The sequence below is a fragment of the Stylophora pistillata genome, chromosome 9 (genome assembly GCF_964205215.1).
Source record: "Stylophora pistillata chromosome 9, jaStyPist1.2, whole genome shotgun sequence".
In the NCBI taxonomy this organism is placed as follows: Eukaryota; Metazoa; Cnidaria; class Anthozoa; order Scleractinia; family Pocilloporidae; genus Stylophora; species Stylophora pistillata.
The window spans coordinates 30,090,311-30,118,050 of record NC_142527.1 but is presented as its reverse complement, the minus strand read 5'-3'; the positions used below and the strand labels follow the sequence as shown (position 1 = coordinate 30,118,050).

At 39.4% G+C, this 27,740-nt stretch overlaps 1 protein-coding gene across 1 annotated transcript in view; it reads right to left on the bottom strand.

Moving 5' to 3' along the window:
* LOC111332843 (uncharacterized) overlaps window positions 1–27,740 on the bottom strand; it is a 54,400-nt gene that overhangs the window by 5,209 nt on the left and 21,451 nt on the right. Inside the window, 36 exon segments of the mRNA XM_088733855.1 lie at window positions 5,544–5,737; window positions 5,872–6,023; window positions 6,106–6,246; window positions 6,317–6,484; window positions 6,904–7,044; window positions 7,170–7,867; window positions 8,238–8,437; window positions 8,535–8,686; window positions 8,769–8,909; window positions 8,980–9,150; window positions 9,564–9,704; window positions 9,831–10,528; window positions 10,905–11,104; window positions 11,202–11,353; window positions 11,436–11,576; window positions 11,647–11,814; window positions 12,163–12,303; window positions 12,430–13,127; window positions 13,500–13,699; window positions 13,797–13,948; window positions 14,036–14,176; window positions 14,247–14,414; window positions 14,831–14,971; window positions 15,097–15,794; window positions 16,164–16,363; window positions 16,461–16,612; window positions 16,695–16,835; window positions 16,906–17,073; window positions 17,422–17,562; window positions 17,688–18,385; window positions 18,483–18,682; window positions 19,695–19,849; window positions 20,402–20,542; window positions 20,891–21,058; window positions 21,641–21,781; window positions 22,236–22,918. Coding sequence (XP_088589981.1) covers window positions 5,544–5,737; window positions 5,872–6,023; window positions 6,106–6,246; window positions 6,317–6,484; window positions 6,904–7,044; window positions 7,170–7,867; window positions 8,238–8,437; window positions 8,535–8,686; window positions 8,769–8,909; window positions 8,980–9,150; window positions 9,564–9,704; window positions 9,831–10,528; window positions 10,905–11,104; window positions 11,202–11,353; window positions 11,436–11,576; window positions 11,647–11,814; window positions 12,163–12,303; window positions 12,430–13,127; window positions 13,500–13,699; window positions 13,797–13,948; window positions 14,036–14,176; window positions 14,247–14,414; window positions 14,831–14,971; window positions 15,097–15,794; window positions 16,164–16,363; window positions 16,461–16,612; window positions 16,695–16,835; window positions 16,906–17,073; window positions 17,422–17,562; window positions 17,688–18,385; window positions 18,483–18,682; window positions 19,695–19,849; window positions 20,402–20,542; window positions 20,891–21,058; window positions 21,641–21,781; window positions 22,236–22,918 — 8,985 coding nt within the window.

The following is a 27,740-nucleotide window of genomic DNA, read 5'->3' as shown; positions in this document are numbered from 1 at the left end:
AAGTTTTTGATTAAACCAATTGACTTTTAAGGAAAGGCAAGTTCTGCTTCACTTTTAAAAAAAAGGTAGATTTAAAATGCAATTCGGCGATCAAAACGTCCTGCAACTGACCGAAAATGTAACAATCTTTGGAGACACACGTAATCCTGCTGATAGGAATTGGTATTTAAATACAAAGAAAAGAACCTACTCCCTTTCACAAAAAAGCTCAACGTATGTTTTTGCATTTGACTATACTCAGTTCTTTTTAATGCTATTTGCAGATCGACGCTCTGACGTGACCTGGCATTGGCCGAAGGATTTGGGTTACTCAGCTGCGTTTTCTAGCTTCCGTAAAGTAATAGTGATGCAGAACATCGACGAGCGCGCCCTTTCGACTTGCCGACAAACGATACCGCTTTGGTTAGTTACGTTGACGACACATTCATCGCCGTACGACACGACGAAATCGACGCATTCCACTACCACCTTAACGGACAAAACACTGACATACAGTTTACCAGAGAAGTCGAAGAAAATAGCAAACTTCCTTTTCTATACTGTCTGGTAAGCCGTAACGACAACTCCAGTTTACAGGAAACCGACACACACCGATAGATTACTGGACGAGTCATCCTACAACCCTACATCACACAAAGCCACAACTATCAGAACTCTAACACGACGCGCGCAATTAGTATGCGACTCAACAGACAGCTTATCCGACGAGAATAAATACCTTCACCGTGTTTTTTCAAAGAACAACTACAACGACTTCATCCGACGAAACACTCACCGACCCACTACCACTACCGAAACAAACGACACCGCCACTCCTACGACTACAACAACCATACCGTACATAAAAGGCATGTCTGAGAACATCTCGCGCATCTTACAACCCTTCAATATCCGCGTCGCCCACAAACCCATCACCACACTACGTCAGTTACTAACCAACGTTAAAGACAAGGACGAACCGAGGAACAGACACGGAGCGATTTATAAGATCAATTGCTCTGACTGCCAAGCCTCCTACATCAGAGAGACTGACTGAACACAGACGGGCAAAGAGGGAAGGTGATGTCAACAATCACATTGCTAAACATCATCGACTTACGAACCACAATATTGACTGGGATCCTGCGCAATGCCTAACCTACAGCACTGACTACTTTCAATGACTGACTCTGGAAAGCTGGTTTACTAACGTAGAACAGACTCCCCTAAACAGGTGTCAACTACTACCGGCCCCATACAAACGACTCATTCACGACATAAACATTACAAAGGAACCGAACAGAACGACCTAACTGTACCGACGGATCAAAACAGAGCAATCACGACTGACTTACGTCACTTGAGTCTTACAGCCAATAACATCACGGCAAAACTGACCAATCATCTTACACGAACTGAAATAAGAACATTCTACTCTCAACAACTATTCACTTGACTCTGATGATGACTTCCGCACAGGTTGTCGAAACGTCAGTCACTACAACCGACAACAGTCCTTCTCAGGACTACACTCACCCGGACGAACACACTACACTTCCACATGTTACCGAGCTCAAGCAATTTACTGCATAAAGTAAAAGCGTTCATGAAAGAATGAGAAATTCATTGTTTCTATTCACGCTTAAACCTAACAAGACAATCAGACATAAACTACAGAGCGCGTTAAGAACTAACAAAACAATCAAACGTAAACTATAGAGCGCGCTCAGACCTAACAAAACAGTCAAATGTAAACTACGGAGTGTGCTTAGAACTAACAAATCAATCAAACATAAACTACAAAGCGCGCTTAGAACTAATAAAGGAATCAAACGTAAACTAGGTAGGAGACGTTAATTTCCCACACACGAGTTTACTGTGTGATGGATGTCCTTCCCTGAGACGGGATGGGTGGGAGGGTGGACTAGCACGAATGGTTCGTATGTTTCTTTCTAGTCCTTCCCCACTGCAAAAATTACTGCAGTGAAAATGGAGTAAATTAAATTAACTACAGGGCGCGCTTAGAACTAACATAGAAATCAAACAAAAACTACAGAGCGCTTAGAACTAACAAGACAATCAAACGTAAACTATAGAGCAAGCTTAGACCCAACAAAACAATCAAACATAAACTACAGAGCGCGCTTAGAACTAAGAAAACAATCAGACGCAAACTGCAGAGCGCGCTTAGACCTAACAAGACGATCAAACATAAACTACAGAGCACGCTTCGAACTAACAAAATACACCTTTTGCTGTTCATTACGAGAAAATACGCATTAGTTTGCGTTAAAAGGCGAACAATTGTGTGAAAATACAGTCATTAGAGACAAAAAACCGTCATTTGCGCATAAACAAGATTCAATAACGATTTTTGCATTTTAATCAGCATTCAATATCAAAAATGCAGAGTTTTGGGTGGTAAGCCAGTTGCTTTTGGTAAGGATGAAAAATTACAAAGTTGGATTTTTTAGTGTTAAAGAGTTAGTTTGTTGGCTCTCAACCAGTTAAAGATTTTGTAACTCGTTGTTGACTATTGTTTGAAGGTCTTCCAGACTTTTGTCCGCACACAAAATGTTAGTGTCTTCTGCAAAGAGGTATAACCTAAATTTATTCGAACATCTGTGGATGTCATAGAAAATTAATGGCCCAAGAATTGATCATTGAGGAACACCACATCCAACGACAGCTTTATCTGAAATACGATGGCCTACTTAAGTTGTTCGCGTGCGATTTTTAAGATATAAGGAGAACCAATCATTAATCAATCCACGAAAGCCATAGTGATTGAGTTTATCAAGCAAAATGGCACGAGTCCTAAGTAGATCACTTCCAGGTATGGTAGAGGCCTTACGAAACTGATCATCAACGGATCTAAGAGTAAATTATTCCCATTTGTGACTACATTTAATCCAAATTTACCTAATGTAAGTCGCCTCAGAAAACATCTGGGTATTTTGGAATCCAATCCCAAGTTAAAGGAGCTTTTTCCTTCAAATTCCATCATAGCATCCTTTCGCAGATTTAAAAACCTTAAAGAACTGTTCGCGCCATCCCGCTATGGCCAATGTTAACATCGAATGCAAAGGAGCTGCTGAGGTTAAGGGATATTTTAAATGTAATAGAACAAGATGAGATCTTTGTCGCAACTTCTTGGTTGAATCTAATTCCTTTTAAGTTTTTAAACAAGATACGATCGAAACTTTCCTGTGATTCTAAGAATATCATTTATTTGGCTTCGTGCAAGAGATGTCGCCTACAATACATTGGTTCCACAACAAATGATTTTAGAGTTAGATTTCGCAACTTTAAGTCTGTTATGGTCACTAAGAAAAAGACCTGTGAAGAGCGGTACATTTTAACAAAACACCACATGATCTAAGCGATTTCTCATTCCAATGCATTGATCAAGTGCAGACGACCGTAAACAATTCAAGTAACATCGAGACTTTTAATTACCAAAGAAGCATATTGGAGCGCACAGCTGTTCTCTCTGGCACCTTTCGGCTTGAATAAGCGCCAGGAATTTCACTCCAAAAAATGAATAAACTACGATTAACGTGGGAAATTTTTCCAAATTGGGCGGGCATCAAAGGTCCCGGTCTCAGCTTTGATTGGGAATTTTGGTACAATTCTCGCCTTATTTCAACGCTGGTTCCTTAACATTTATAGTGGATTGGACAATTTTTTAATTTCTATGTTTGTTTTTCTCGTAGATTGTGACAATTTTTCGCGTAGTAATTACTGTTTTTGTTAATACGTGTCGCCACGCCCTCTTTGTAAACCTATTTAAAGTGCTACTGAAACGTAATTTTCATATCCGAGATTTTTGCAATATAATAGAGTTTGAACGTTATTTGCAAACGCTGTGTACTTTTTTTGGGCCAACGCACAGCGGAAAGTACATTTTTAACCATTCGAAGTTGACCGGCTGAGATCAAAATTGGCGGCCATCTTGGCGCGGCCAAAACAGCCTGTGACGTCACTGGTTGTGTACTTCTGTGAAAGAAGGGTAAACGCATGGAGTGTGGCTTGCATGTTGGGAGGCCGAAAAAGAAGATTTCGGGCAAAATGCCATCCTCGTCTTATTCCTCGGCGGCCACATCGGCATCTTGGCTATCTGCGAGAGGTTCGCCTAGATAGGGAGCAAAATTCCCGACTGATACCGAGAACGAATCTCTACGAGTCTATTTAGTTAATCGGCAACTGACGAGATCCACAAGATTAGTATCGAAACCGCGATCTTGTCTGACCATCTACAGAAATGTCGAAAGACATTATAACGGCAGATGGGCTACTAAATGCCCCGGGTCAAAGCAATGCCATTTAGAGAATGAAGAAAACATGGAAGCCTCATACGACACCGCTACTGAAGATGATCTATTCGGCAAGTCTGAGGATAACGAACAAATCCCTCAGTACCAAATGCCCAGCAGAACATGCCCAGAATCCCTACAATATCGGGCGAGGGCCAAATTAAGAGCAGACGAGGATTTCAGAAATGAGATAAAGCAAATCCTTAACAACGTGGAGCAAGAAACAGTAAAGGCGATCATGTGCTTTTATGAACGTGAAATCAGTCGTTTTAATACCGAAATAAAGAAAAGAAAACGAGCCAAAACGGCTGGAACACTGAACACTAAGAACTGTAGTTTGAAAGTTATTGTATTACAACTGATGAAGGTCTCGGACCGAAACGTTTTTTATTAAACTTTTTAGATTTCGTATTGAGTATATGTCTTCCTTCGCTCGAAGTTGTCCGTCCTCGTGTGCCACATTACTTCTTCTATTATTTATCGAGGTTTGGACTGCGAATCCTTTTGGATCCTTCTGGCGCGGCGTCTCTATTGGCTCGAAGCCTGTTAACTTGTTATTAAATATATATATATATAATTATAACAAACTGGTTCAAGACTTCTCTGAAGTCTTGAACCAGTTTGTTATAATTATCAATGCTCCTCTAAGAGTTGAGCGCTCTTTGAAATACATTCAAATCAAGTTCAAGAATTTATATATATATATATATATATATCTATATATAAAGTGTGACTTGATTTTCATAGAACAGTGCTCAATACATAGAAGTAGAGCGAAGTATATATTGTGGGAGGAAAAAGACAAGTAAACTACAAGTTCATCCCTTGTAGTTTACTTGTCTTTTTCCTCCCACAATATATATCTATATATATACATGTATGTATGTTGTATGTTGAGTTACAAATATAAAAACACTAAGCTTTCATCTCTACAAGCCTGTTTAGTGATTGCTCACTCGTCAATAAAATCCCCTGATGAGTGAGCAATCACGAAACAGGCTTGTAGGGATAAAAGCTTTGTATTTTTCTAACTCAACATATATTTCGCTCTACTTTTATGCATCGAGCGCTGTAAAAAACAATTTCACAAATAACAAATCAATTTCAAAAGCGGCACCGCATGTATTTCTCTCTACTTTATACGATAAATCTTCACCGGATATTTCGGACAGGAATACTCTTAAACATTGAAAGGGTAAAGCTAGTTAGATTTCATATCATCATAATCAGTTGTACAATAATAGCTACCTAATAAGTTCAAGGAGTTGCACACATCTTTCAAGCGTCGTACACAGATCTTTCGCTGATCAATATGATTTGCTATTGGTTCTGGATAATCGTCACCAACCACGCACCGGGCAGCCTTTTGAACTACGAGGGGCGCCTTCCAAGGCTCGAAAAGATATTGCAGAGGCAGCCTCTTAAGTTCTGAGATATGACGCCTACAAAAGAAGAACATTTAAAAAAAAATTCAAATTAAAAATGACGCAAATAAACAAAATTTCCTTATAAAAAAAAGTTCAAGGGAAACAGTTACTTCACCCACTCTGAGACTACTGTTTAAACATAATTTTACCTGACATATTCACCAGTAGGATCAATTTTCTTTCCAACTTCCACGGGACAAAACCAAGGTACGTGCTCTTCCACAAAAGTACTTTCGGACAGCCACAGCCAGTTTCCCACATTAAGACTCCACTCAGCATCCAATTGAAGCTCTTCAAAAACCTTATGCAAGCAAATCAATCTTTTAACCACTCCACTCGGAAACAGAAACTCGCTTTACGATATTTATTTGAATATTTCTTACCTTGAATCCCTCTTCCCAGTTGATCCAAAGGCATCCCCTGGTCAAAAAACACCCAACAGCCTGACGTGCCATATGAGGAATCCAACCCTCTGTACGCAGCTGTCGCATTACTGCATCTATCCATGGAAATCCAGTGGTGCCCTAGAAGTTGTAAACCACATTAACAAACACAATAAGAACTCCGCCATTGACATAATTCAATAAAACTTACATTCTTCCACCGCTGAAGACCCTCGGTATTTTCCTCCCATGGATACTGTACGGAGATAGGATTGTTGTCCATCTTGTGCAGACCTGGGAAGGTACTTGCCATGGTGAAGAAGAACTCTCGTAGCAGAAGAGGTTTATAAAGCGACATCGGTGGTATTGTACCTTTTGACTGTTTCCCAAGCGGACAAAAAAGAGAACGCAAAACAAAAAAAATTATTACATCAACTATGAATAACTGAAAGCCTCATTGATCTAGTTTCACAATACTTAAAGTTTTAACCAAAATAAAACTTTTACCACATTCGTGTTTTCCTTGCATTTACCGTCTAATTATCATGATATGAATACATGAAGTTGTAAGCAGACTCTTCATATGTTTGTGTTCGTGTCTTTTCAGAAGTCACTTGATCATTTACGAAAACACAGCTACATAATCCACAATTAAGTTGATATCAGAATAAAATCCAAGGATTCCCAAACATATTCACTCCTGCCTCTCTATCGCAGAATCCTTTTCAAGTAAAAAGGTAGTCATATCCCTTAGACTTTCCTGGTGACTATTTACGTTTAATTGAAGGCGGCGCATACCTTAATATAACAGCTGGTAAAGCGTTCCCACATTAACCTGGGTGACAAACATCCAAAACGAAGGTACGGACTTAAGCGAGTTTGTGTGGAACTCATTGATGCCGCACTTAACGGAACCTTCTCAAAGTCGTTTTTCACCAGCTAAACACAAAAGAAAAGAAAAAACAAGTCATTACTATTATAACATGAAACCTCGAACTAACAGTAAATTAATCGCCATCGGCATCATCAAATTTTACTCAAGTGGCAAAACAGGACTTAATTACCTCTTTCTCAAGAAGACCAAGTCGTCTTAAAGCCTCTTGTTCTCCACCTCTCCAAAACTCTGCACTTGTCACACATCGTATGTCTATCACTCCTAGCTCATTCAATTCAGGAACTCCATACTCTCTCTGATGGTCAACAGCTACTGGTGTCACACAACTCCCTAAAAGTTGTCTGTTCACTTCTTTGACAGGACTAGGTACACTGAGCTTGTTCTCTTCCATCACTGTCACAAATTCCTTGAAAAGCATCGATATGTTTCCCTGATTGGCACGAATAATTTGGCTAGGCTCGAACAGAGTATGCGATGTTTCGCTTATAACTTCAATGCCTGATTTCTCTGCTATATGTCGGAGAACGGCATCTTTCTGGGCCCCAAATGGCTCACAGTCAGTTTCAAAGCTAACGCGAGTTACGCCCCACATCGAGAATAGTTCAGGGAGCACCTCCACATCTCTGCCTCGTACTACGAACAAGTGCGATCCAAGTCTTTCTAGCTGATTGTCCAGATCTCTTAAGCTCTCAAGTAAGAAATTCCAGCGGTTGGCTGAGATTTTGCTCTGCTTTGCTGCCGCAGTGTCCAAAACGTACACAGGATAGAATGTCTGGCTTCCGTTCAAACAGGAGCGCAATGTGGGGTTGTCATGAAGCCTCAGGTCTTTTCTAAACAAATGCAGACTGGTGTGTCCCCTTTGCATAACTGAAGAAAGAAATGGAATATCATTTACGTATTTCCTGAATCGCATCTGTTTGCAAGAAGTAAAATCCAAACGTCGCAAAGAACATTACAAATGACACAAACTATTCTTTATCATAACAGTATACCACCTACATCAATAACAACCACCCTTTTGGAGTTACCATAAATATCGTGTCTAGCCTTCCAAATAATCACTTAGTCAATTTGGCATAGACAAGATAGTCTTATCTAGGCATAACTCAACATATCGTGTTACCTACACTTCAGTAACTATCTCCTAATCATTTCCAATTTCTAATGCTGCTAAAATATCAAAAAGTAGGTGTAACAACGTTTAACTACCTCAAATACTTAATTTTCAACTTTTCACCTGAACTTTCAGCAACCAGTCTATGAGCCACTTGTTTTAGACGAATCACGCATTCTCTTCTCTTTTCCTTATGGTTCACCAATGGAAAGGGGTAGTCTTCACCCAACAAACATCCAGCAGCTTCTTGGACAGCTGCAGGTGCTTTCCACGGTTCAAACAAATACTCTGTTGGCAACCCTTGCACTTCAGGAACGTATCGCCTGCAACACAATTTTCAGCAAGACATTTGCATATGCTCAATAAATTAAGTAAGTCCGTATTAAATACTACTAAGAACAACACAAAAATTAAATTTACCTCACATATTCACCAATAGGATCAATTTTCTTTCCAACTTCCACGGGACAAAACCAAGGTACGTGCTCTTCCACAAAAGTACTTCCGGACAGCCACAGCCAATTTCCCACATTAAGACTCCACTCAGCATCCAATTGGAGCTCTTCAAAAACCTTATGCAAGCAAATCAATCTTTTAACCACTCCACTCGGAAACAGAAACTCGCTTTACGATATTTATTTGAATATTTCTTACCTTGAATCCCTCTTCCCAGTTGATCCAAAGGCATCCCCTGGTCAAAAAACACCCAACAGCCTGACGTGCCATATGAGGAATCCAACCCTCTGTACGCAGCTGTCGCATTACTGCATCTATCCATGGAAATCCAGTGGTGCCCTGGCAGGTGCAACACACATTAACAAACACAATAAGAACTCCGCCATTGACATAATTCGATAAAACTTACATTCTTCCACCGTTGGAGACCCTCGGAATTTTCCTCCCATGGATACTGTACGGAGATAGGATTGTTGTCCATCTTGTGCAAACCTGGGAAGGTACTAGCCATGGTGAAGAAAAACTCTCGAAGCAGAATAGGTTTATAAAGCGACATCGGTGGTATTGTACCTTTTGACTGCTTCCCAAGCGGGAAAAAAAGAGAAGAAACGCAAAATAGAACAAAAATTATTACAACAATTATGAATAACTGAAAGCCTCATTTATCTAGTTTGACAATACTTAAAGTTTTTACCAGAATGAAACTTTTACCTCATCCGTCTTTTCCTTGTATTTACCGTCTAAATATTATGATACGAATACGTACATGAGGTTGTAAGCAGGCTCTTCAAATGTGTGTGTTGATGTCATTTCACAAGTCACTGAATCATTTTAAACAAAAATCCACAATTTTGTTAATATCAAAATCAAATTCAAGGAATCCCAAACATATACACTCCTGCCTCTCTATCGCAGAATCCTTTTCAAGTAAAAAGGTAGTCATATACCTTAGACTTTCCTGGTAACTACGTTGAATTAAAACGCGGCGCATACCTTTACATAACAGTCTGTAAAGCGTTCCCACATTAATCTGGGTGACAAACATCCATAGCGAAGGTACGGACTTAAGCGAGTTTGTGAGGAACTCATTGATGCCGCACTTAACGGAACCTCCTCAAAGTCGTTTTTCACCAGCTAAACACAAAAGAAAAGAAAAAACAAGTCATTACTATTATAACATGAAAACCTCGAACTAACGGTAAATTAATCGCCATCGGCATCATCACATTTTACTCAAGTGGCGAAACAGGACTTAATTACCTCTTTTTCAAGAAGACCAAGTCGTCTTAAAGCCTCTTGTTCTCCACCTCTCCAAAACTCTGCACTTGTCACACATCGTATGTCTTTCACTCCTAGCTCATTCAATTCAGGAACTCCATACTCTCTCTGATGGTCAACAGCTACTGGTGTCACACAACTCCCTAAAAGTTGTCTGTTCACTTCTTTGACAGGACTAGGTACACTGAGCTTGTTCTCTTCAATCACTGTCACAAATTCCTTGAAAAGCATCGATATGTTTCCCTGATTGGCACGAATAATTTGGCTAGGCTCGAACAGAGTATGCGATGTTTCGCTTATAACTTCAATGCCTGATTTCTCTGCTATATGTCGGAGAACGGCATCTTTCTGGGTCCCAAATGGCTCACAGTCAGTTTCAAAGCTAACGCGAGTTACGCCCCACATTGAGAATAGTTCAGGGAGCACCTCCACATCTCTGCCTCGTACTACGAACAAGTGCGATCCAAGTCTTTCTAGCTGATTGTCCAGATCTCTTAAGCTCTCAAGTAAGAAATTCCAGCGGTTGGCAGAGATTTTGCACTGCTTTGCTGCTGCAGTGTCTAAAATGTACACAGGATAGAATGTCTCGCTTCCGTTCAAACAGGAGCGCAATGTGGGGTTGTCATGAAGCCTCAAATCTTTTCTAAACAAATGCACACTTGTGTGTCCCCTTTGCATCACTGAAGAAAGAAATAGATACCATTTACATACTCGCTGAATAGCACCTGGCTGCAAGAAGTAATATCAAAACGTCGCAAACTATATTACAAGTGTCAGAAACGACTCTTTATCATAAGAATGTACCATCAACATAAATAACAACCACTCTTTTGCAGTTCCCCTAAATATCGTGTCTAGCCTTCCGAATAATCACTTTAGTCAAATTAGTATACACAAGATAGTCTTGTGTATACTCTTGGCATAACTCAACATATCGTGTTACCTACACTTCAGTAACTATCTCCTAATCATTTCCAATTTCTAATTCTGTTTAAATGTTAAAAGTAGGTGTAACAACGTTCAACTACCTCAAATACTTAATTTTCAACTTTTTACCTGAACTTTCAGCAACCAGTCTATGAGCCACTTGTTTTAGACGAATCACGCATTCTCTTCTCTTTTCCTTATGGTTCACCAATGGAAAAGGATAGTCTTCACCCAATAAACATCCAGCAGCTTCTTGGACAACTGCAGGTGCTTTCCACGGTTCAAACAAATACTCTGTTGGCAACCCTTGCACTTCAGGAACGTATCGCCTACAACACAGTTTTCAGCAAGACATTTGCATTTGCTCAATAAATTAAGTTACTCCCCATTAAATGCTACCTAGAGCAATAAAAACATTAACTTTACCTCACATATTCACCAGTAGGATCAATTTTCTTTCCAACTTCCACGGGACAAAACCAAGGCACGTGCTCTTCCACAAAAGTACTTCCGGACAGCCACAGCCAATTTCCCACATTCAGACTCCACTCAGCATCCAATTGAAGCTCTTCAAAAACCTTATGAAAGTAAATCATTCTTTAAATCACTCCACTCGGAAACAGAAACTCACTTTACAGTAGTTATTTAAATATTTCTTACCTTGAATCCCTCTTCCCAGTTGATCCAAAGGCATCCCCTGGTCAAAAAACACCCAACAGCCTGACGTGCCATATGAGGAATCCAACCCTCTGTGCGCAGCTGTCGCATTACTGCATCTATCCATGGAAATCCAGTGGTGCCCTAGCAGTTGTAAAACGCATTAACATACACAATAAAAGCTCTGTCAGTGACATAGGATAGTAAGACTTACATTCTTCCACCGCTGGAGACCCTTGGCATTTTTCTCCCATGGATACTGTAGGGAGAGAGGACTGTTGTCCATCTTGTGCAAACCTGGGAAGGTACTTCCCATGGTGAAGAAAAACTCTCGAAGCAGAAGAGGTTCATAAAGCGACATCGGTGGTATTGTGCCTTTCAACTGTTTCCAATGCGACCATAAAAAGAAAACAAAAACAAGAGTGAACACGAGAATAACAAAAAGGGAATTTTACAGGGTTCATTTGCCTAGTCTGACTTTACTTAAAGTTTTCACCAAACTGTAACTTTCACCACATCCACTTTTTGCTGGCTCTAATCGAGTTCATATCATGCAACAACTAAGTTGAAAGAAAAAATCGTCAAATGTTTACATTCACGTAACTTCACAAGTCAATTTATCATTTCTGAGATAATAGCTATGCATGATCTTCTTCTTTCACAGTATCATTTCACAAAACAATACCCGTTATTTCATTGTAACCTGTTACGCTTACTTCGCGATGCATACCTTGACATAACAATCTGTAAAACGTTCCCACATCAATCTGGGTGACAAACATCCAAAACGAAGGTACGGACTTAAGCGAGTTTGTGAGGAACTCATTGATGCCGCACTTAACGGAACCTCCTCAAAGTCGTTTTTCACCAGCTAAACACAAAAGAAAAGAAAAAACAAGTCATTACTATTATAACATGAAAACCTCGAACTAACAGTAAATTAATCGCCATCGGCATCATCAAATTTTACTCAAGTGGCGAAACAGGACTTAATTACCTCTTTTTCAAGAAGACCAAGTCGTCTTAAAGCCTCTTGTTCTCCACCTCTCCAAAACTCTGCACTTGTCACACATCGTATGTCTTTCACTCCTAGCTCATTCAATTCAGGAACTCCATACTCTCTCTGATGGTCAACAGCTACTGGTGTCACACAACTCCCTAAAAGTTGTCTGTTCACTTCTTTGACAGGACTAGGTACACTGAGCTTGTTCTCTTCAATCACTGTCACAAATTCCTTGAAAAGCATCGATATGTTTCCCTGATTGGCACGAATAATTTGGCTAGGCTCGAACAGAGTATGCGATGTTTCGCTTATAACTTCAATGCCTGATTTCTCTGCTATATGTCGGAGAACGGCATCTTTCTGGGTCCCAAATGGCTCACAGTCAGTTTCAAAGCTAACGCGAGTTACGCCCCACATTGAGAATAGTTCAGGGAGCACCTCCACATCTCTGCCTCGTACTACGAACAAGTGCGATCCAAGTCTTTCTAGCTGATTGTCCAGATCTCTTAAGCTCTCAAGTAAGAAATTCCAGCGGTTGGCTGAGATTTTGCTCTGCTTTGCTGCCGCAGTGTCCAAAACGTACACAGGATAGAATGTCTGGCTTCCGTTCAAACAGGAGCGCAATGTGGGGTTGTCATGAAGCCTCAGGTCTTTTCTAAACAAATGCAGACTGGTGTGTCCCCTTTGCATAACTGAAGAAAGAAATGGAATACCATTTACGTATTTCCTGAATCGCATCTGTTTGCAAGAAGTAAAATGCAAACGTCGCGAAGAACATTACAAATGACACAAACTATTCTTTATCATAACAGTATACCACCTACATCAATAACAACCACCCTTTTGGAGTTACCATAAATATCGTGTCTAGCCTTCCAAATAATCACTTAGTCAATTTGGCATAGACAAGATAGTGTTACCTAGGCATAACTCAACATATGATGTTACCTACACTCTTCAGTAACTATCTACTAATCATTTCCAATTTCCAATGCTGCTAAAACATCAAAAAGTAGGCGTAACGACGTTCTCCTACCTCAAATACTTAATTTTCAACTTTTTACCTCTATTTTCAGCACCCAGTCTATGGGCCACTTCTTTTAGACGAATCACACATTCTCTTCTTTTTTCTTTGTGGTTCACGAATGGAAAGGGGTAGTCTTTACCCAAGATACATCCAGCAGCTTCTTGAACAGATTCAGGTGCTTTCCACGGTTCAAACAAATACTCTGTTGGCAACCCTTGCACTTCAGGAACGTATCGCCTGCAACACAGTTTTCGGGAAAACATTTGCATATGCTTAATAAATTAAGTTAGTCCGTATTAAATACTACTAAGAACACTACACACATTAAATTTACCTCACATATTCACCAGTAGGATCAATTTTCTTTCCAACTTCCACGGGACAAAACCAAGGTACATGCTCTTCCACAAAAGTACTTCCGGACAGCCACAGCCAATTTCCCACATTAAGACTCCACTCAGCATCCAATTGAAGCTCTTCAAAAACCTTATGCAAGCAAATCAATCTTTTAACCACTCTACTCGGAAACAGAAACTCACTTTATGATATTTATTTGAATATTTTGAATAGTACCTTGAATCCCTCTTCCCAGTTGATCCAAAGGCATCCCCTGGTCAAAAAACACCCAACAGCCTGACGTGCCAGATGAGGAATCCAACCCTCTGTACGCAGCTGTCGCATTACTGCATCTATCCATGGAAATCCAGTGGTGCCCTAGAAGTTGTAAACCACATTAACAAACACAATAAGAACTCCACCATTGACATAATTCAATAAAACTTACATTCTTCCACCGTTGGAGACCCTCGGAATTTTCCTCCCATGGATACTGTACGGAGATAGGATTGTTGTCCATCTTGTGCAAACCTGGGAAGGTACTAGCCATGGTGAAGAAGAACTCTCGAAGCAGAAGAGGTTTATAAAGCGACATCGGTGGTATTGTACCTTTTGACTGTTTCCCAAGCGGACAAAAAAGAGAACAAACGCAAAACAAAAAAAATTATTACAAAAACTATGAATAATTGAAAGCCTCATTGATCTAGTTTCACAATACTTAAGTTTTAACCAAAATAAAACTTTTACCGCATTCGTGTTTTCCTTGCATTTACCGTCTAATTATCATGATACATGAAATTGTAAGCAGACTCTTCAAATGTTTGTGTTCGTGTCTTTTCAAAAGTCATTTGATCATTTACGAAAACACAGCTACCTAATCCACAATTAAGTTGATATCAGAATAAAATCCAACAATTCCCAAACATATTCACTCCTGCCTCTCTATCGCAGAGTCCTTTTCAAGTAAAAAGGTAGTCATATACCTTAGACTTATCTGGTAACTATTTACGTTTAACTCAAGGCGGCGCACACCTCAATATAACAGCTTGTAAAGCGTTCCCACATTAATCTGGGTGACAAACATCCATAGCGAAGGTACGGACTTAAGCGAGTTTGTGAGGAACTCATTGATGCCGCACTTAACGGAACCTCCTCAAAGTCGTTTTTCACCAGCTAAACACAAAAGAAAAGAAAAAACAAGTCATTACTATTATAACATGAAAACCTCGAACTAACGGTAAATTAATCGCCATCGGCATCATCACATTTTACTCAAGTGGCGAAACAGACTTAATTACCTCTTTCTCAAGAAGACCAAGTCGTCTTAAAGCCTCTTGTTCTCCACCTCTCCAAAACTCTGCACTTGTCACACATCGTATGTCTTTCACTCCTAGCTCATTCAATTCAGGAACTCCATACTCTCTCTGATGGTCAACAGCTACTGGTGTCACACAACTCCCTAAAAGTTGTCTGTTCACTTCTTTGACAGGACTAGGTACACTGAGCTTGTTCTCTTCCATCACTCTCACAAGTTCCTTGAAAAGCATCGATATGTTTCCCTGATTGGCACGAATAATTTGGCTAGGCTCGAACAGAGTATGCGATGTTTCGCTTATAACTTCAATGCCTGATTTCTCTGCTATATGTCGGAGAACGGCATCTTTCTGGGCCCCAAATGGCTCACAGTCAGTTTCAAAGCTAACGCGAGTTACGCCCCACATTGAGAATAGTTCTGGGAGCACCTCCACATCTCTGCCTCGTACTACGAACAAGTGCGATCCAAGTCTTTCTAGCTGATTGTCCAGATCTCTTAAGCTCTCAAGTAAGAAATTCCAGCGGTTGGCAGAGATTTTGCACTGCTTTGCTGCTGCAGTGTCTAAAATGTACACAGGATAGAATGTCTCGCTTCCGTTCAAACAGGAGCGCAATGTGGGGTTGTCATGAAGCCTCAAATCTTTTCTAAACAAATGCACACTTGTGTGTCCCCTTTGCATAACTGAAGAAAGAAATAGATACCATTTACATACTCGCTGAATAGCACCTGGCTGCAAGAAGTAATATCAAAACGTCGCAAACTATATTACAAGTGTCAGAAACGACTCTTTATCATAAGAATGTACCATCAACATAAATAACAACCACTCTTTTGCAGTTCCCCTAAATATCGTGTCTAGCCTTCCGAATAATCACTTTAGTCAATTTAGTATACACAAGATAGTCTTGTGTATACTCTTGGCATAACTCAACATATCGTGTTACCTACACTTCAGTAACTATCTACTAATCATTTCCAATTCTGTTTAAATGTTAAAAGTAGGTGTAACAACGTTCAACTACCTCAAATACTTAATTTTCAACTTTTTACCTGAACTTTCAGCAACCAGTCTATGAGCCACTTGTTTTAGACGAATCACGCATTCTCTTCTCTTTTCCTTATGGTTCACCAATGGAAAGGGATAGTCTTCACCCAATAAACATCCAGCAGCTTCTTGGACAGCTGCAGGTGCTTTCCACGGTTCAAACAAATACTCTGTTGGCAACCCTTGCACTTCAGGAACGTATCGCCTACAACACAGTTTTCAGCAAGACATTTGCATTTGCTCAATAAATTAAGTTACTCCCCATTAAATGCTACCTAGAGCAATAAAAACATTAACTTTACCTCACATATTCACCAGTAGGATCAATTTTCTTTCCAACTTCCACGGGACAAAACCAAGGCACGTGCTCTTCCACAAAAGTACTTCCGGACAGCCACAGCCAATTTCCCACATTCAGACTCCACTCAGCATCCAATTGAAGCTCTTCAAAAACCTTATGAAAGTAAATCATTCTTTAAATCACTCCACTCGGAAACAGAAACTCACTTTACAGTAGTTATTTAAATATTTCTTACCTTGAATCCCTCTTCCCAGTTGATCCAAAGGCATCCCCTGGTCAAAAAACACCCAACAGCCTGACGTGCCATATGAGGAATCCAACCCTCTGTGCGCAGCTGTCGCATTACTGCATCTATCCATGGAAATCCAGTGGTGCCCTAGCAGTTGTAAAACGCATTAACATACACAATAAAAGCTCTGTCAGTGACATAGGATAGTAAGACTTACATTCTTCCACCGCTGGAGACCCTTGGCATTTTTCTCCCATGGATACTGTAGGGAGAGAGGACTGTTGTCCATCTTGTGCAAACCTGGGAAGGTACTTCCCATGGTGAAGAAAAACTCTCGAAGCAGAAGAGGTTCATAAAGCGACATCGGTGGTATTGTGCCTTTCAACTGTTTCCAATGCGACCATAAAAAGAAAACAAAAACAAGAGTGAACACGAGAATAACAAAAAGGGAATTTTACAGGGTTCATTTGCCTAGTCTGACTTTACTTAAAGTTTTCACCAAACTGTAACTTTCACCACATCCACTTTTTGCTGGCTCTAATCGAGTTCATATCATGCAACAAACAAGTTGAAAGAAAAAATCGTCAAATGTTTACATTCACGTAACTTCACAAGTCAATTTATCATTTCTGAGATAATAGCTATGCATGATCTTCTTCTTTCACAGTATCATTTCACAAAACAATACCCGTTATTTCATTGTAACCTGTTACGCTTACTTCGCGATGCATACCTTGACATAACAATCTGTAAAACGTTCCCACATCAATCTGGGTGACAAACATCCAAAACGAAGGTACGGACTTAAGCGAGTTTGTGAGGAACTCATTGATGCCGCACTTAACGGAACCTCCTCAAAGTCGTTTTTCACCAGCTAAACACAAAAGAAAAGAAAAAACAAGTCATTACTATTATAACATGAAAACCTCGAACTAACGGTAAATTAATCGCCATCGGCATCATCACATTTTACTCAAGTGGCGAAACAGACTTAATTACCTCTTTCTCAAGAAGACCAAGTCGTCTTAAAGCCTCTTGTTCTCCACCTCTCCAAAACTCTGCACTTGTCACACATCGTATGTCTTTCACTCCTAGCTCATTCAATTCAGGAACTCCATACTCTCTCTGATGGTCAACAGCTACTGGTGTCACACAACTCCCTAAAAGTTGTCTGTTCACTTCTTTGACAGGACTAGGTACACTGAGCTTGTTCTCTTCCATCACTGTCACAAATTCCTTGAAAAGCATCGATATGTTTCCCTGATTGGCACGAATAATTTGGCTAGGCTCGAACAGAGTATGCGATGTTTCGCTTATAACTTCAATGCCTGATTTCTCTGCTATATGTCGGAGAACGGCATCTTTCTGGGCCCCAAATGGCTCACAGTCAGTTTCAAAGCTAACGCGAGTTACGCCCCACATTGAGAATAGTTCAGGGAGCACCTCCACATCTCTGCCTCGTACTACGAACAAGTGCGATCCAAGTCTTTCTAGCTGATTGTCCAGATCTCTTAAGCTCTCAAGTAAGAAATTCCAGCGGTTGGCTGAGATTTTGCTCTGCTTTGCCGCTGCAGTGTCCAAAATGTACACAGGATAGAATGTCTGGCTTCCGTTCAAACAGGAGCGCAATGTGGGGTTGTCATGAAGCCTCAGGTCTTTTCTAAACAAATGCAGACTGGTGTGTCTGCTTTGTTGCACTGAATAAAGAAAGGGGAAATCCGTAATCCTGTTATTTCTTTAGAGAGAACCTAGACAAAAGTAATTTCAGGAAATCTTCAAAGTCATTTTATATACCTGGGGTTTCAGTACTCATGTTGTGGGCCAGTTCCATTAGCCTCTTTTCACACTTCCTTAACTGTTCTTTATGGTCCACTAATGGTAAGGGGTAGTTTTTACCGATTATGCATCCAGCAGCTTGTTGAACTGGTTTAGGAGTTTTCCATGGTTCAAACAGGTACTTAGTGGGTAAGTGGCGGAGCTCAGGCACATATTTCCTAAAATCATTGAAGTTACATCAAAGTTCACACAGGAACCAGGTGGACAATAAGACGGTTTGATGCTACTCCGGTTTAAAGATCAGTTCGTTGGTGAAGAACAACGAACCGATGCTATTTATTCTATTCCGTGCAATGACTGTGATCAGGAGTATATCGGACAGACTAAATGTCAGTTTAATACACGTTTGAAAGAGCGGCACAAGGCAGTGTACTTTTGCAAAAAAGAAAATTCAGCTCTGTCGGAGCACACATTTCTAACTAACCATACAATTGGGTGGGATTATTCTAAAATTATCACCACCAATCGCAGCTACAACTAGCGCCATTGTTTGGAAGCTTGGCATATCATCTCCACCCACGCTCCTTTACATCGTGATGATGACGGCTTTTTACCTGACTCCTATTTACACCTCGTGGAAAGAAAACGGCAGCTAACTAGTGAGCATATAAAAGGTCCTCTTGTTGCAACGTTCAGATCACGCCTGATGAAGGCACTAGACAGGAGTGTCGAAACGTTGGGTCTATGAATTGTAATTTCGGTTAGATTCATCAAATCTTTAAACCAGACTAGTATCAAACCATGTCTGATTATTGAAGTTTTAAAAAATGTGCAACTTAAATTGGTTGTTAGAAACCAAGAATGGTTTGATCCTTAGAGTAACAGAAGAGAGTAATTATTGTGAAATGCATGCTTAATGAGAACAGAGACTGATATTTTGCAAACTTGAGTGCAGGATGTTTTTCCCAAGTGAGTGAGTGAAAAAAAGGGATGCTTATTAGTTATATGTTTTACCCTTGATTTTTCCCATGCTCAGTGGGTTTGGTTTTCTACATTGCTTCCTGCTTTAAACCACAAAAGGCAGAAGACTGCTTTTTAACATTGAGCAACACATCTATTAATCCAGATAAGTAGCAGCATTGAAGATCAAATACTCCAGCTGTCAAGCCTCATCAGTAATTTGGTAATGGTTGTTTCAAGCAATAAATGCAAAGGCTACTGATTATTTACCTGATGTACTCTCCAGAGGGATCTATCTTTCTTCCACTGTCCACTGGGCAGATGAACTTAAGAGGTTTCATTCTGTCAAAGGCACTTCCTGAAATCGACAACCACTTTCCAGCATTTATGCTCCACTCTGCATCTAACTGAATCTCTCCAAAGACCTATAAAAGTTATCATGTTTATTTAATCTACAGGTAGTGGTAAACCTATCCTTTTTAGCAGTCTGTAGCAAGACATTGGATGAAACAGATGGCACACCTGCTGGCTTTTTCCAGCATGGCAGTTGCATTCTTGTCAAAGAAGAGAAACTGAATGACAAAAATGCTTTCATGGCATTTTCTTGTTTCATATTAAAGGAATGTTTTCACCTAATTAAGTACAGCAACCTAACATGAGACCCTTTCCTTAAAATCACTTTGACGCTCTTGAATTTCATTTTGTCATCCACTGACTATGACTTGAATTCTAAGTCTTGAGGGGTCTTTTTGACAAAGTGGAATATTTACTCATAGTTAACTTTGAACCTGTAATTCTGCTTTAAATAACTGTATTAAAGTATTGAAAAATAAAGACAAAAGATAAAAAAAGATGAAAAAACAGAAAAAAGGCATCAAAGGGAAAGTTTGCTCCTGTCAAGAAATAAGTGTGAGCAGCTGTTTTCAATGAGCCATACTGCCACATTACCAAAAATTAACTTAGATATCTAATTTTACCTTAAAACCCTCTTGCCAGTTGATCCACATGCACCCTCTTGTAAGAAAATAACCAACAACTTGTGCAGCAACATCAGGAATCCAACCTTCTAGGCGTAGTTGGCGCATCACAGCATCAATAAAAGGAAAACCTGTTTGACCCTGTGTAAAAATGTATAGTTTTAATGAAACTAAAAGACATTCTGTCTGTAAATGCCTAACATGTAAGTTTTTTTGCCACAGTAACAGTTAAATTGGACCAGCAGAAGTATCTCAAAAGGCAATCTCTCATAAGTTTTTTAAAAACTAAAACAAAGTTTGTGGAATGGCAAAGTCAATGTGATTGTTTCATTATTTAGAAGTGTGTACATATTTTTCATTGTAAACTTGATGGAAGGTGTGCAAAGGTAAAAGCTTCAGTTTGAAGTTAAAAATCAAGACAACAACAAAGACAATAATGAATACTGTAAATGATTATTTCAGACTTATAGCATATTGACATCATAATACCTCTTTCCATTGCTCTACAGCAAAACCATTGTCCTCCCATTCAATTTGCAAGCAAAGTGGATTATTTTCCATTTGGTGAAAAGTTGGATTTTTGCTGCCAATCAAGAAGTAGAAGTCTCTCCAAAGTAAGAAGCTAAAGAGTGACAATGGAGGATTACACTGCTTAGCCTGGAAGAAAAGCATTTAAGAACACATTTTTTAATCTCTTACTTGTTGCAGACAGTATCTACAGTAAAATAAACCCAAAGAGGACATGCATTACATTATCCCTAAGATAAAAAAAGAATCAAGACAAGCTGAAGGCACTTGTTCTGTGTTCTTTGAAATAATTAACACCTCAGACTTTTGGTTTCTACAGCAATCCTAAAACTCCTTCTCAGCTATTTTTCAAGTAATTTCCTTTATTTTACATTGATTACCATAATTGTCTCGAGACACAGTAGCACTCCATGCTGCGACCATTTTGGTCTCAATGGCAAGTGAAAAATGTACATTTGCCGATTAAGATTTTAAAATATTAAAACAAAACAAAAATCGTTAATCTTTGGTCAAATTATAAAACAAGAAAATGCAGATATCTCCTGTCTTTCTCGCTCTCTCTGGCCAAAATTTTTTTATGCAAACCATTTTACAATTGAAGGTTGCCAAAAGGTGACTTTTTTAAAAAAAGAGCTTGGAGCCTTGCAAAGGCAAACAAAGTTAACCTACAAAACAAATTCTATATATCTACTCAAGAGAAGTATTATTTACTTTTTGGTAAGTATTTGAAATTGCATGATACAGTGTCCGTGGTGATAGGCATCCAAATCTGAGAAATGGGCAAAGCTTGTCCTCAGAATTGTGAAAAAGGGTCTCACTGTTTGGCTCCATTTGAAAATCAGTGTTCATCATCTGCAAATTGACAAACAAGTGAATAACACATATAGTGGGAAAGGAAAAAATAGTAGTTGCAACAAAAGGTTTTACTCCATCAGTACCACCCTGAAAAAAAAGCAACAAAAAAAAAACAAACAAACAAACAAAAAACAAGATGGGTGGTGGCCAGGTACTGTGATAGCAACCTGCAAACTCTCTCAAGTAGCCTTCAATAGACTGCACGGAATACTAACAAATAATACAGATCAAACATTCTGTAAAATTAAAACTGTTCATTTGTTTTCTATATTAGTGGATACTCCGCTACTGAAAAACCTTTGTTGGTGTAGTTTGAGCCTGACTGAAGATATCTGATGTGCAAAAACAGATTGCAGAGTGTCATATGATGTGTGTTCTCTCCTCCTTGGGCACTGCTAATAGATGTCCTTACATTGTTATCATTAATTCAAAGTATCTTATTGAAGCATACCTCCTTTAGAAGATCTTCCAATTTTTTCAAGGCTTCTGTCTCTCCACCATGCCAAATTCTTCTACAGGTCACTTCAGATTTGTTAATTCCAAGATCTTCAAGCGTTGGTATGTGATAGTCAATGAATAATTTATTTTCACTATTTCTCAGTGTTGAAAAGCTTTCTTCATTCGGTGTTTTCACTGGAAGCTCAGGTTGTCCAATTGTAGAAATGATGTCAAGAAAGTCATTAAAGAGTAATGGAACCTTGTTACCATTTGCTTTGAGAAAATGCTCAATGTCATACAGGGAATGTGAAGAACAGGAAATAACCTCCACACCAGCACTCTCAGCCATGTGAGTTATAACAGCATCTCTCTGTTTACCAAATGGTTCATTTTCTGTTTCAAATGTTAACTTTGACACCTCCAAATTACTCAGGAGTTTAGGAATTACTTGAACTGGATAACCTTGTACAACAAGCAGCTGACAGCCAAAACACCTTAGACCTCTGTCTAGGTCTTCTAAACATTCCATCAAGAAATTCCATTGATTTGCACTGATCTTTCCATTCGTTGGAATATGAGGTGGAAGTATATAAACCGCCAGCACCTCACTACTTCCATTCAGTGCTTCACGTAGTGCAGGGTTATCATGAAGCCGAAGGTTTTTACGAAACCAATGTAGTGCTTTTCTGTGTTTTTCTTTCTCAGCCATAAATAGTGCACCTAAGATAAAACCAAAATAAAGATGTCTTCATCACAGCAAAACCAACCGATCATTTCACACGAACTGGAATAAGAACATTCTACTGACAACAATCATTCACTTGACTCTGATGATGACTTCCGCACAGGTTGTCGAAACATCAGTCACTACCACCGACAACAGTCCTTCTCAGGGCTACAGTCACCCGGACGATCAGACTACACCTTCACATGTTACCCCCGGGTTCAAACCATTTACTGCAAAGATGTCTTTGTTGCAAAATTAGAAATTTAATAAGTAGCAGCCTACAACGCTTTTCACAGGAAATAACTTTGAATTTACAGCAAGTTAGATCCTTAGATTCCTGGAGTGTAGGGTGAGAAATAACAAATAAATTAGAAACATATACACCTAACCTGCAAAAAACGACTGCAATGATTGAGGGAACAAAACAGGTGATCAAGTGTCAACCAGATGTCTGTCAACATCTGGCCAGGAATAGCATTTAGAGTTTTTTGAAAAAAACAATGTATGCCTGGGTCTCATTAATTTATTCCCCAAGGAATATGAACCTGTTTAGATATGAAGTTGTGGATTCTAGAATGAGCCTTTTTGAAATTCCAACAAAGATCTCTTTGGTCATGCTTGCTGAGTAGTAGTTGCTATGAAAGCCAGCATAACCAAGCATCCAGTAGAGTTGTCTAAGCACAACTTCAGAAAAGAAAGGGATACTCAAAAGAAAAGAATGGGAAGCCACAATACTCTAGTTTACAAAAAAGTTAGATCAGCAGGTATATCCTAAAGGTGAGATGAAGTATGATGAGTAGCAACTGCTAAGAGTACAGCTGTCTAAATATTTCTTAGGGCAGGTATTCTACTAGACAAACTAGACCATTTTCATGAACTAGTCAAGAACAGAAGGTATGTCTCACATTAACACCCAATAAGCAGCTGGTAACTTTTGTAAAATATAAGAAGGGAGAAAATATCAAGAATGAGATTGGAATGCAAATTGCTGTTATCTTCTACAATGAGGATTGGAAAAGCTTTGCCTATTGGGCTGATGTTTGTTACATGTGACTGACAGATCATGACTTCAGTTATTAGCTAAGTCTCTAATAGCAGAAGAGCTAGCTTGGAAGCTGACCATGGCTCTTGCAAAAAAATACAGTGCTCCAAATAACAGCTGTTGAGCTGTAATGAGAGAGGGTGTTTCTGTATCAGAGTGCTTGATATATAAAAGTACAGCACAATATATGTTGAGTTAGGAAAAGACTGCAGTTTCATCCCTACAAGCCCGTTTTGTGATGAGTGAGTGATCATGAAACAGGCTTGTAGGGATGAAATTGTGGTCTTTGTATTTTCCTAACTCAACATATAATCCCCTGATGAGTGAGCAATCACAAAACAGGCTCATAAGGATGAAAGCGTTGTCTTTGTATTTTCCCAACTCAACATACAATCCCCTGATGAGTGAGCAGTCCCAAAACAGGGTTGTAGGGATAAAAGCGTAGTCTTTATATTTTTCTAAGTTAACATATATTGCACTCTATTTTCATACATTGAGCACTGTAACACAGAATAATCGAAATGCAGACTTCCTAATTATATAATTAAACTGCAGACAGTACTGTTTTGGCCTTCTGGGCCTCATCAGTGCAGTGCTGATGCTAGGATGGGGGAGAACCGATAAGGATCCCCAAATGATCCCACACTTGTGGTATCGTCTAAGCCATCCCAGAGTGCTCGAACTAGAAGAGCCTAGTGAGCTATGCACAATGCTAGTGGCAATGACTCATCCCACAGTGCTCAATTTGGACATGAAAGCAGAGCTTTAGATACCTGAATATATAATTATATATATTCAGACATTGATACAAAATACCAAACAGTCTTGATAAATGTTACTTAGCATTCACTGTAACATCAGAAATTTTCTATCAATAATTCAGGGCTCATAACTACTGCTCTTTTGTTTTCTTGAAGACATTTTGCAATTGTGTCAGTTAAGCAAGAAATTTTATTGTAAATCACTCACTTGCAACGAAATTTTAATGTAACTTTTTAAAGTTATTCTTTTCCTGATGACTACAATACATTTCTGGTGACCTTTTTAATGATTTTTCTTCACCAAATGGCGATTTTGAAATAAAGTTGCGCTTGAATGAGTTAAATTTATTACGTGTTGTACAAGTAACTACTTGCCGTGCACATACAGACCTTAATCAGCTTAGAATATGATTAACAAAACGAAAAGGAACCTCACTTCAGCTAGGTTTTCTCGTGGATATTTAGCAGTATCGTCTAAGACACCACACATGACAAGGCTTACGATCTTCATCAGTCAGTTCAGCGGAGCGATGAAAAAGTAATCAAAGGATAATGTAATGGAGACTGACGCAGATGCCTAAACCAAATCAAACGATGTTCGCTTAAGCTGCTCTGCATTCACTGAACTATCTGGAATGGGGAAATTAGGGCAAGATTTCCAATTAACCCCATACTTCGTTATGCATACAATTCTTCGATGAAGAAAGCAGAGGCAAAAAAACAGATTACCTTTGTGATGACAGCTCTGTTTTTGACTGGTATGGGGTTCTACGGAAATCTTTCCCATAAATTTATTTGAGCCAGTATGAATTCGATTTATTACTCGCAGTACACTTGCTGACCTTATTTGCCCTAGAATAAAATTAATTTTGTGAAAAGGAATCTCACCTTGAATCCAAAAGAGCTCTTTCACAAATCAAGTAGAATTACTCAGATTGTTCCGGACTAATTCACGATCAACACATATTTTACCAAGGATTACCAACCAACCAAACAACATGCATGATAAGGCTCACGCTTTTTCTGTTGCTCAATCCAGCGGTTAACTCACAAACAACTAGATATGTCATGTCAGATACATTATTATTCCACCCACCAAAACGTGATACCTGTAAGTCACGCGTACACTGAACAGTGCAACCTTGAAAACACTCCTATTCCCAGCTGCTGTTTTCCTCATTTTATTTTCTTAGGCCTTATCTCACTGGAAAAACAAGCTGGCTGAAGTAGAAGAATGAAAACTTCAACACCTTTTTGGCGTGCAAATATTTTGTACTGATTATGTCCTTTTGTTATTCAAGCATTTTATCTACTGAAATAGACTTCAGAAAGTTTGCAAGACGCTTGAAAGGGAAAACAAATTAGGAATTCAGTAAAGGCCGAATAGATCCTCCCTCTCGACTCCATCAACCCAGTATACGCATGAACTTTAACTTGAGAGTAGACTTTGGATGCCTGGTGTTCCTCGATCTGCACGTGAAGGTTGTTTGGTATGACACCTACCAAAGTTACAAACTCATGGAAGACCTGATGGCAGCATAAATATCTCTCCGCTTTCTTTCACATTCACTGCGAAACCATATCAACGGTCATAATGGCGTTGCTTCGAGTGAATCTTAATGGCGAATAACTTAAAAAAGCACGCTGCTGCATTGTTTCCTTGGTCTTTCCTCCTTATTCACGTGTACTTCAAGCACGTTTGGTTTCATAACAACTGACAAGCGTTACGTTTGGTTTCATAACAAGTGACGAGCGTTGTTATACAACTAGAAGATTTAATTCACCACCCCTCCCCCGAAAAAACTCGAAGGAGCCATAAGAAAGAAATATGCGTTGTTTTAAGGAGGGCTATGGGTTTATTTGTAATGTAATAATCGACAAGTCAATTCGTTTCTTGAAAATAACTTGAACGGTGGGTAATTTTGGAAAGTATTGACTATACGATACAATACAATACAACACATATATCTTATTAGAACACAGCTAGCAGAGTCGCGCAATCAAATTCATTATACGTAAGCGTGCTCAAAATCCCGATAGTGCACGCTGATAGCGTCAGCAAATCCGACTTCGCCGGAATTTTTTTTTTCGCGCGAGCGACCATTGCTAGTGCGGGGAAAAATAATACATTTCGCGACAATAATGGATACAAACAGGAACTCGGCCTGCTAGTCCGAAAACGAAGACAATGTTTCGACCTTTTCCCATGGGCTAGAGTTCTAAAATGAGGCAGAAAAAGAAAAAAACAAAGGAAAAGGAGACTCGGCATCAGCGCCGTCACGATTCGCTTCAACTGATATTGTTGTCCGTTTTTCGCGTCGGATTTGATGCACAATTCCACCGGCTATGTTCTAAAACAATTGGTTCATGCTTTCAGCTGTGCACTATCGAGTTATGGAGCACGTGGGAAGTTTGGAGAGCACTCATGAAGCTAGAGTTGCCCTCGGCTATCGCCTCGGGCAACTCTTACGCTTCTTTCGTTCTCTCCAAACTTCCTGCGTGCTCCATAACTCGATAGTGCACAGCTGAAAGCATGAACCAATTGTTAATTAGACGTTTTGTTGTGTAGTACCGCTGAGTATTTTTACGAGTTGTGCCGTATTTTGACGAGCCCGTAGGGCGAGTCAAAATACAAATAACGAGTGAAAATACTCAGCGATACTACACAACAAAACGTCTAATCAGTTATTTATTATCCAACACGCCAAACTGTTATTTCAGTGCGGGCGAATTTCGCAGAATTCATTATTTCATTTTTCGCGAATTTCGCGTGGCAGAAGTATGCGAAGCGGAACGGAATTAGCGCGTTGTTGTGTTCCTGTTTCTATTTTCTTTATGAAATGCACCTCAAGCGCATTTGGTTTCAAAACAAGTGACGATTGGTGTTATATAACTAAATTTGAAATGCCTTTCCCCCCAGTCCCCTACAAATCGGAATATTGTGTTGTTTTAGTTAAGTGAAAAATAATCGGAGAAGAAATCACCTCT